At 55.0% G+C, this 10,089-nt stretch overlaps 1 protein-coding gene across 4 annotated transcripts in view; it reads right to left on the bottom strand.

The window, feature by feature from the left end:
* SH2B2 (SH2B adaptor protein 2) overlaps window positions 1-10,089 on the bottom strand; it is a 38,071-nt gene that overhangs the window by 522 nt on the left and 27,460 nt on the right. For 3 of the 4 annotated variants that reach the window (XM_017857608.1, XM_017857607.1, XM_017857609.1), the window contains exons 5-9: window positions 7,100-7,191; window positions 6,845-7,015; window positions 4,093-4,301; window positions 1,090-1,261; window positions 10-254 (exon numbers count right to left, since the gene is read on the bottom strand). In XM_017857608.1, coding sequence (XP_017713097.1) covers window positions 10-254; window positions 1,090-1,261; window positions 4,093-4,301; window positions 6,845-7,015; window positions 7,100-7,191 — 889 coding nt within the window. The remainder of the gene's footprint in view (window positions 1-9; window positions 255-1,089; window positions 1,262-4,092; window positions 4,302-6,844; window positions 7,016-7,099; window positions 7,192-10,089) is intronic. The other variant, XM_017857610.1, reaches the window with a different exon arrangement.

Genomic DNA, 10,089 nt, shown 5'->3' with positions numbered 1-10,089 from the left:
GGCCACGGCCTCCAGCAGGCGCTCGGCGCTGTTGCTGCGGCTCCGCACGCTGAGCGGGCCCTCGACGGGGCGCGTGGGGGCTGGCCCTGACGCGGCCGAGGAAGACGAGGCGGACGACGAGGAGGCGCCGGCGGCGTCGGAGGGCGAGGCGGGCGGGCAGACAGCCGCGGCCAGGCTGGAGAAGTAGTGCTGGCCGGGCGGGTCGCTCCAGCAGGCTGGGGGCGCTGGCGCGGCAGGGGGCGCGGGGCCCGGCTCTGCAACGAGGTGGCAGCAGGGCGTGAGTGGGGACCTGGGCTGGCCACATCCTGGAGGGAGGCCGGGATCCCTCAGGGGGCCAGGGCTCACGCTCAGGTTTCCGAGTTGCAGCCCATGTCCTCGGACACATATGCACGCACACCCGCACATATGCATTAACAGGAGCACACATACATACACATACCTAACCACGCGTGTGCACGCCCATACAGCCACACGCACACGATGCACACGCTCGCACAGAAGCACACACACAAGCACATGCGCGCCCATGCACGCATGCACACACGTGCACGTATATACGCACACGCATACACATGCACGCAATGCACATGCTCATGCATATTCATGCACACACGCACACGTAAATGTACACACATGGGCACATGCGTGCACATCCACACATACACTCATGCACACACACAACCACACGCATGCACATGCACCCATGCCCTTAGTGCTGGGTCACAGCAGCTTTGCTCTGAGCCTCCCCCGTGCAGGGGTTGGGAATCCACACCCCCAGCTCCTTTCGTCCCACTTGCCCCAATCCACACCCCCGTCCCCACCCCCATACGCCCACCTGCACTGCTCTTGGGCACCCCGTTCCCCTTGCAAGGAATCATTAGGGACCTGGCTGCCTCAGGGCTGCCACTTCTGCCTCCACTCCTGCTGACCTGACTGCTTGCAATTGCTGTGGCTAGGCTAGGGTGGGAGGGACACAGCTGAGGCTGTGGGACAGGAGACCTGGGGCTCATCCTACCACAGGGGACACCTTCTTGAGTAATCAAGGGGGTCTTCTTGAGTAATCACATGGGCCAGGTGGCAGCATCTTACCTGGCGGGGGGCCCTGGGCCCGCACATAGCTGCGAAGGGTGATATCGGCGGAACCCCCTGACTCCAGTGGGATGGGGTGTGTGTGGAAGTGGCGGAGCATGTCAAGCACAGACTGGAACCACAGGTGCTGTACGTGACACTGGCCGTGGCCGTTCAGGGACAGGCGCAGGTGCTGTGGGTACAGGTGGGTGTGGTCAGGGGTGTGTCCGGGGCTGGGCAACTGGGTAAGCGCCTCTGGGGGTTGATGGAAGGACCAAGGCTCACAGGGGCTGTATGGAGCTGTGTCAGAGCCAGGGGGCCCCTCACACCTGAGCCCCATCTGGGGGTGGGGAATGGGGGCAACGGACTCAGGCTGGGATGGAAGGCACCAAGCACTGTCCCCATGCTGGGACACTCCTACTATGGGCCCATGTCCTACACACCTCTAATCTCTAATCCTCTCCCTAACGCCAGAAGACAAGGATTACTGCTCCCATGTTAGAGATGGGAAAACAAAGGCCCAGGGAGGGTGAGTGACTGGCCCACGGTCACAGAGCACAGAGCAGGGAAGAAAACTCCTGTTTGGGTGGTTCCCCTAGCCCAGGGGGCTAGAGGTTGGGCCTCTGTCCCCGCACAGCCAAAACCCAGGGCGTGGAAAACTCCCCTGGGCTGGCTAGGGAGGAGTGACCGAACAGGGCTGGCTTCTCTCTGGGTCTCCAGAGCCTGCATGAGGCAGGTGCCTCAGGGTAAGAAACCATAGGCCTGTGGTGTCTAGTGGTGAGCCGCAGGTCTCTGACTTAAGCCCTATTTTGCTCAACATGTATCCCAGTGCAGAAAAAAGTGGCTATCTCTGGGGTGTGTGTGGCAACAGGGGAGCTAAGAGGAGTGGTCTGAGGGTACACACATAGCCCCAAGCCCAGGAAGGGGAGCTGGTCTGGCCACCTACATAAAAGACAGACAATCCGCCGGGTGCGGTGGCTCACGCCTGTTATCCTAGCACTTTGGGAGGCTGAGGGGAGTGGATCACTAGAGGTCAGGAGTTCAAGACTAGCCTGGCCAACATGGTGAGATTCCCCCCATCCCTTTAAAAACCAAACATACAACAAAATACAGACAATCCCTGGAGCAGGGTGGCAGTCCCACAAGTGAGCTCTGCCACTTAGCAGAATAAGTTGCCAGGACAATGCAGGGACTCAGCCCGAGAGAAACAGCACAGAGGGGTCCCACCACAGCCTCATAGCCGGGCAGAGCCTGCGCAGGGCACAGCCGGGCCCCAGGGGTGAGAAGAGGCAAGTCGGACACATCCCAATCTTCTGCCAGACCTTCCAGATGTTTATTCCGTGAAGGTGGAAAGAGTTGCCTCTGGGAAGGTAGTGATCTTCCCTCCCAGGAGGTATGTATGCGGGAGGCTGGGGTTCCTGCTTTGTCCCACCATTCAATTATCAAGCCTGGAGCAGTCATCTCCACTCTGGGAGAAGAGCAGCTGGGTAGAGAGGTGAGAGGCAGGTTCAAGGCTGGGTCCCGTTCCAGGAAGGAGAGGAGCTTCCTGCCCACCCTGTGTTCCCCCATCCTAGCCTCTGGCTTGGGCATGAGTCAGATCCAGGCCCTCTGGAAGGCTGCCTGGAGCAGCACTGGCTGAGAAGTAAACGCACGTCACCAGGGATGGCCTTAAGCACCTGGTTGTTGGAGGAACTGGAAGAGTGGCTGCTTGCCAAGGAAATGTCCCTGGTGGAGGTGCTATCTCCTGTACGGTGGGGCCAACCCGGCGGAGGAGAGAAGCCACTAGAGGGTCTGCACTGGGTCACTAGGGGTTAGGGCAGCCAGGGTCCCTGCAGAGAGACACTGTCCCCCAGCTGCAGGCCTAGACCAGGAGTCCTAAGGTTCTCCCTCCTCTAGTAGGGGCCGCCAGGAAATCTGTCCTGGCAGGAGCCTGGGCTGAGTGTTTCCTTATCGGAAACCTGGGATGCGGGGGCGGGCACTGAGGTTCCTGGCTCCTCTGGCCACATTGCACCCTCCCATAATCATTCGGCTTTGCTGTCAAATTTTCCTGTGAATTTCAGGTCAACAGGCCAGGCGCAGTGGCTCACGCCTGTAATCCCAGCACTTTGGGAGGCCAAGGCGGGTGGATCACCTGAGGTCAGGAGTTCGAGACCAGCCTGGCCAACATGGCGAAACCCCGTCTCTACTAAAAATACAAAAATTAGCCAGGTGTGGTGGTACGTGTCTGTAATCCCAGCTACTTGGGAGGCTGACGCACAAGAATCGCTTGAACCCGGGAGGTGGAGGTTGCAATGAACTGAGATTGTACTTTTGTAATCCAGCCTGGAGGAGAGAGCGAGACTGTCTCAAACAAAAAAAAAACAAAAACAAAAACAAAGCATTTTAGGTCAATATAGCACACAATCCTCTTCCTTGAAAGCACACTGCCTGGGTATACCATCATGCCTCTGATCCAGCTGGGCGCTGTTGGGATCGCCTTCCCGCCTGTCTTTGCCTCCACAATTCTCCCTCCCCTGCAGGTCTCTGATCAGGCTGTCCCCTTCGATGCTGAACCCCACCCCCTAGACCCTGCACAGCTCTCCCACTCAGCCCAGGTCCTCCTCCCCTGGTGGGTCTCTAGGGCTTGCCCGTGTGTAACTCTCGGGTTGGTGACCTGACCTGGGCAGGGAAGAGGGCCTGTCTGGGGCGGGTGGGGCAGAAGGTGGGGCTCTGAGGGCCTTGGCTGGCTCTAGCCCCGCACTGCGGGATCTCTGGGTGGAGACCCTCAGAAGATCCAGTGCTATGAGATCCCCATCTGGAGAATGGAGAGGCTGAAATAGGGCTGACTGCAGTCGGTCAGTGATGTGTAGGAGGGACGCAGGTGGTTCACGGAGCATGGCTGGGGTGAGCGAGGCCCACGGGAAGTCATGCCACACCGGTTCGCCTGCAGCTGCTTCTGAGGCACAGCCTCAGGACCAGGGTCACCATGACCCCCCTCCCTCAGGGCTGGCCACTGCACCCCCATGGCCCCCCACACACACTTGCCTTGGCCTTGCCCTGGAAGTTGAAAGTCAGCACGTACTCCCCAGGCCGAGTCTCACTTTGGCGGATCACGAAGAGGCCGTGGTTCCGGGGCCCTCCTGCCAAAACCAGTTGAGCAGCCTTGACCCGGGACAGTGTCCCGTGGAACCAGGGGTAGTCGGACAGTTCCAGCTCCGGCTCAGCCTCCGGATCCGTCTCTGCACCCTCTTCCCCTGAGGTGGGGATGACAGTGTGAGGAACATAGGGGGAAGGAGAGAGGGAGGCATAGAAATAAAGTGAGAAAAGAGGCGACATCTTGATTTTTTTACATGCAAAATGCTGTTGGAATAATTTTAAAATTTTGTTGGTTTTAGTTTTATTTTAATTTTTTGAGACAAAGTTTTGCTCTTGTCGCCTAGGCTGGAGTGTAATGGCACAATCCCGGTGGCTTACTGTAACCTCTGCCTCCGGGGTTCAAGCGATTCTCTTGCCTCAGCCTCTCGGGTAGCTGGGATTACAGGCGCCTGCCACTATACCCAACTAATTTTTGTATTTTTAGTAGAGATGGGGTCCGAAGTGCTGCGATTATAGGCGTAAGCCACTGTGCCCGGCCTTATTTTTTATTTTTTAGAGATGGGGTCTTGCTATGTTCCCCAGGCTGGTCTCAAACTCCTAGGTTCAAGTGATCCTCCTGCCTTGGCCTCCCAAAGTGCTGGGATTACAGATGTGAGCCAAAGCACCTGGCCTGAATATTTTTTTGTTTGAGACAGAGTCTTGCTCTGTTGCCCAGGCTAGAATGCAGTGGTGTGATCTCAACTTACTGCAACCTCGGTCTTGTAGGTTCAAGTGATTCTCCTGCCTCAGCCTCCTGAGTATTTGGGATTACAGTCATGCACCACTATGGCCAGGCTAATTTTTGTATTTTTAGTAGAGACAGCGTTTCACCATGTTGCCCAGGCCGGTCTTGAACTCCTGAGCTCAGGCAATCTGCCCATCTTGGCCTCCCAAAGTGCTGAGATTACAGGCGTGAGCCACTGTGCCCAGCCGAATAATTTTATTTATGTATTTATTTAACTTATTTTTTGAGATAGGGTCTTGCTCTGTCACCCAGGCTGAAGTCCAGTGGCACAACCATAGCTCACTGCAGCCTTGGCCTCCTGGGCTCAAGCAATCCTCCCACCTCAGCCTCCTGGGTAGCTAGGACTACAAGCTTGAGTCACAATGCCTGGCTAATTTTTGTTTATTTTTTGTAGAGGCAGAGTCTTGCTTTGTTGCCCAGACTAGTCTAGAAGTCCTGGGCTCAAACGATCCTCCTGCCTTGGTTTCTTGAAGTGCTGAGATTACAGGTGTGAGCCACTGTGCCCAGCTGGAATAATTTCAAAGTTGGGCAGGGAGCTGACCCAACCCAATGGTGACGTCTATGAGGTAAACTGAGGCACAGAGCTGTGAAGGACTATCCTGGAGTTGCTCTGTAAGTCATCAACAAATTTAGGAACAAATCCAGTCGCCTGTTCCCAACCCCTGATTCCAACCCTCTGGACCCTTTTCTGTGAGCCCCTTCCTTCCCTCCCTCCCTCCGTCCTTTCTTCTTTTCTTTTCTCTTTCTTTTCTTTTTTTTTTCTTTTTTTTTTCTTTTATAGGGTCTCTCTCTGTTGCCCAGGCTGGAGTGCAATGGTGTGATCACAGCTCACTGTAGCCTCGACCTCCTGGGCTCAAGTGATCCTCGCACCTCGGCCTCCCAAGTAGCTGGGACTACAGGCACACCAACCTACAGGCAGGTTGGTGTGTACCAACCTGCCCAGATAATTAAAAAAAAATGTTTGTGGCCGGGCATGGTGGCTCACACCTGTAATTCCAGCATTTTGGGAGGCCAAGGCAGGAGGATCACTTGAGGTCAGCAGTTCAAGACCAGCCTGGCCAACATGGCAAAACCCCTATCTCTACTAAAAATACAAAAATCAGCCAGGTGTGGTGGTGGGTGCCTGTATTCTTAGCTACTCGGGAGGCTGAGACAGGAGAATCGCTTGAACTCGGGGGTGGAGGTTGCAGTGAGTTGTGATCTGCTACTACACTCCAGCGTGGGTGACAAAGTGAGACTCTGTCTCAAAAATTTTGTGCAGATAGGGTCTTGCTATGTTGTCTATGCTAGTCTCAAACTCCAGGCTTCAAGTGATCCCCAGCATCCCAAAGCACTGGCTGGGATAATAGGTGTGAGACACTGCACCCAGCCCCTGTGAGCATTTTCTTTTCTCTCTTTTTCTTTTTCTTTTTTAAGACAGAGTCTCACTCTGTTGCCCAGGCTGAGTGCAGTGGCGTGATCTTGGCTCACTGCAACCTCCGCCTCCCAGGTTCAAGTGATTCTCCTGCCTCAGCCTCCCGAGTAGCTGGGACTACATGTGTGCACCACCACCCCCGGCCAATTTTTGTATTTTTTGTAGTGATGGGGTTTTGCCATGTTAGCCAGGCTGGTCTCGAACTCCTGACGTCAGGTGATCCACCCACCCTGGCCTCCCAAAGTGTTGGGATTTCAGGCGTGAGCCACTGTACCCGGCCCCTGTGAACATTTTCTATTGAAATTGGGTCCAGTGGGAGGGGCCAGGTTCCTAGACCAGTCTACAAAAGCCAGAAGTACTTCGGAGATGTGTGAAGGACCCAGGGGGATGAGATGTCACAGCTTCTGGGGCTTAGCAAGGTTTAGGGAGCCCACGGGTGGCCATGGCTGGGGGTGGGGGTCCAGGAGAGGTGGTGTGGGAAGAGCAGGCTGTCCCCATGGCACCTGTGTTATTGCTGTCACTGCCGCTGCCGCCCGGGGATTCCAGGGTCTGCAGAAAGGTCTCTAGTGGGACGTGGATCAGGGACTCTCTGACAGCATCTCGACCTCGGCTGTGGGGGGCTGTCACCACTGCACCCATGGCTGTCGTCTCTGGGGGCCGGGGTAGGTCAACTGCTGGGGAAATGGCAGGTAAGACACACGTATCTTCATCTGTCCACCCTGAGTGTGCTCCTCCTCCAACCCTGTCCCCCTACCTACCATCAGTCAGGAGCTCACAGCTGCAGGAGGCCACACGGCTGGCCAGACAGCCTCCTCGGGTACAGGAGAGCTCGGTGTCTTCCTCGCTGTCACTGTGGAGACAAGAAATGGAAGCCATGTCCTGCCGTGGGACTTGGACCCAGACCACAGGCTGCTTTCGTGGCCAGACAGTGGCTGGCAGTCCCATGGCCCAGCATGTAGCCCTCCTGGCTCTGGTCACCTCTCTCTGCCTCCATGTCCCTCTGTCCCACCCTCCGCTGGCTCTGTAGCCACCATGTGATTGACCAGGCCACTGTTGGGGCTCAGAAAACAATATCCCAAAATATAGTCCTCGGCAGCAGCCTCAGAAACAAAAATGTTTTTCTCTGACCTTCTCCTGCCTACCTGTCTCTCAATCCTCTTCTCCCCAGAGGCACCAGAGAAACGGAAGTCCCTCTTTCCCAAGGGGGGTCACAGAAACCAGAACTCCTTTTTCCAAAACGTAGTCATAAAACCTAAAAATATTCTTTTTTTTTTGAGATGAGTCTCACTCTGTTGCCAGGGCTGGAGTGCAGTGGTGTGATCTTGGCTCACTGCAGCCTCTGCCTCCTGGGTTCAATCGATTCTCCTACCTCAGCCTCCTGAGTAGCTGGGATTACAGGCACCCGCCACCATGCCCAGCTAATTTCTTTTTGTATTTTTAGTAGGGATGGGGTTTCACTATGTTGGCCAGGCTGGTCTTGAACTCCTGACCTCGTGATTCGCCTGCCTCGTCCTCCCAGAATGCTGGAAATACAGGCGTGAGCTACTGCACCTGGCCAACTTAAAATATTCTGTGTAAAACTTGTCATAAAGAAATTATCCAGCCAGGCATGGTGGCTCATGTTTGTAATAATAGCACTCTGGGAGGCTGAAGTGGGAGGATCACTTGAGGCCAGGAGTTTGAGATCAGCTTGGGCAACATAGTGAGACCCCCATCTTTTTTTTCTGAAATGGAGTCTTGCTCTATTGCCCAGGCTAGAGTGCAGTGGCACGATCTCAGCTCACCGCAACCTCCGCCTCCCTGGTTCAAGCAACTCTCCTGCATCAGCCTCCTCAGTAGCTGGGATCACAAGCATGCACCACCATGCCTGGCCAATTTTTTTTTTTTTGTATTTTTTGTAGAGACAGGGTTTCACCATGTTGGCCACGCTGATCTTGAACTGGTGATCTGCCCGCCTTGGCCTCCCAGAGTGTGGGGATTACCGGCATGAGCCACTGCACCCGGCCGCGAGAACCTGTCCTTTTTTTTTTTTTTGAGACAGAGTTTTGCTCTTGCTGCCCAGGCTGGAGCGCAATGGCGCAATCCTGGCTCACTGCAACCTCTGCCTCCCGGGGGTTCAAGTGATTCTCCTGCCTCAGCCTCCTCCGAGTAGCTGGGATTACAGGCATGCACCACCACGCCCAGCTAATTTTGTATTTTTAGTAGAGACGGGGTTTCTCCATGTTGGCCAGCCTGATCTCGAACTCCCAACCTCAGGTGATCCATCCGCCTCAGCCTCCTAAAGTGTTGGGATTATAGGCATGAGCCACCGCACTTGGCCCTGAGAACCCTGTCTTAATAAAAAAAAAAAAATTAGCTAGGCGTGGTGGTGAGGCAGGAGGATCAATGGAGTCCAGGAATTGGAGGCTGCAGTGAGCTGTGATCGTGCCACTGCCCTCCAGCTTGGGCAACAGAACAGAAAAAAAAGTAAAAACAAAAGGAAAGAGAGAAAGAAAGGAAAGAAGGAAAGGAAAGCAAGCAAGAAAAAAAGAATGAAAGAAATTACCCAATCTACCTGGTTTGACTGTAGGTCATAAAACCCCCATTCAAGATAGGGTTCTGTCCCACACCCAGAAGGAATGCTGTTCAGAGAGGCCAAGAAAAATCTAGACAGACAGGCCTGGCTGGGTCCCCGCTCAGCCTGTTCCCTTCAGATCCTGCCCTTTGTGTCCAATCCTCTTTCTTTTCTTTTTTTTTTTTTGAGACGGAGTCTGGCTCTGTCGCCCAGGCTGGAGTGCAGTGGCCGGATCTCAGCTCACTGCAAGCTCCGCCTCCCTGGTTCACGCCATTCTCCTGCCTCAGCCTCCCGAGTAGCTGGGACTACAGCCGCCCGCCACCTTGCCCGGCTAGATTTTTGTATTTTTTTAAGTAGAGACGGGGTTTCACCATGTTAGCCAGGATGGTCTCGATCTACTGACCTCGTGATCCGCCCGCCTCGGCCTCCCAAAGTGCTGGGATTACAGGCTTGAGCCACAGCGCCCGGCCGTCCAATCCTCTTTCTACACCGCTGTCTATACTTTGCTGAACCTAAGCATAAAAATGGACCATTTTCCTGTATCTTTTTTTTTTTGAGAGAGAGTCTCACTCTGTTGCCCAGGCTGGAGTGCAGTGGCGCGATCTTGGCTCACTGCAATCTCTGCCTCCCGGGTTCAAGCGATTCTTCTGCTACAGCCTCCCAAGTAGGTGGGATTACAGGCGCCCATCAACACACCCAGCTACTTCTTGTATTTTTAGTAGAGACAGGGTTTCACCATGTTGGCCAAGGTGGTCTCAAACTCCTGACTTCGTGATCTGCCTCCCTCAGCCTCCCAAAGTAATGGAATTACAGGTGTAAGCCACCATGCCTGGCTTTTTTTTTTTTTGAGACGGAGTCTCGTTCCGTCGCCCAGGCTTGGAGTACAGTGGGGCGATCTCGGCTCACTGCAAGTTCCGCCTCCCGTGCCTCAGCCTCCCCAGTAGCTGGGACTCCAGGCGCCCACCACCAAGCCCAGCTAATTTTTTGTATTTTCTGTAGAGACGGGGTTTCACCGTGTTAGCCAGGATGGTCTCGATCTCCTGACCTCGTGATCTGCACGCCTCGGCCTCCCAAAGTGCTGGGATTACCCATCTCTTAAAAAAAAAAAAAATTAGGCCGGGCACGGTGGCTCAAGCCTGTAATCCCAGCACTTTGGGAGGCCGAGGCGGGTGGATCACGAGGTCAGGAGATCGA

Source organism: Rhinopithecus bieti, unplaced genomic scaffold (genome assembly GCF_001698545.2).
Source record: "Rhinopithecus bieti isolate Rb0 unplaced genomic scaffold, ASM169854v2 scaffold_42772, whole genome shotgun sequence".
NCBI lineage: Eukaryota > Metazoa > Chordata > Mammalia > Primates > Cercopithecidae > Rhinopithecus > Rhinopithecus bieti.
Note: the sequence above shows the minus strand (reverse complement) of the source record. Positions and strands in the feature narration are given on the sequence as shown.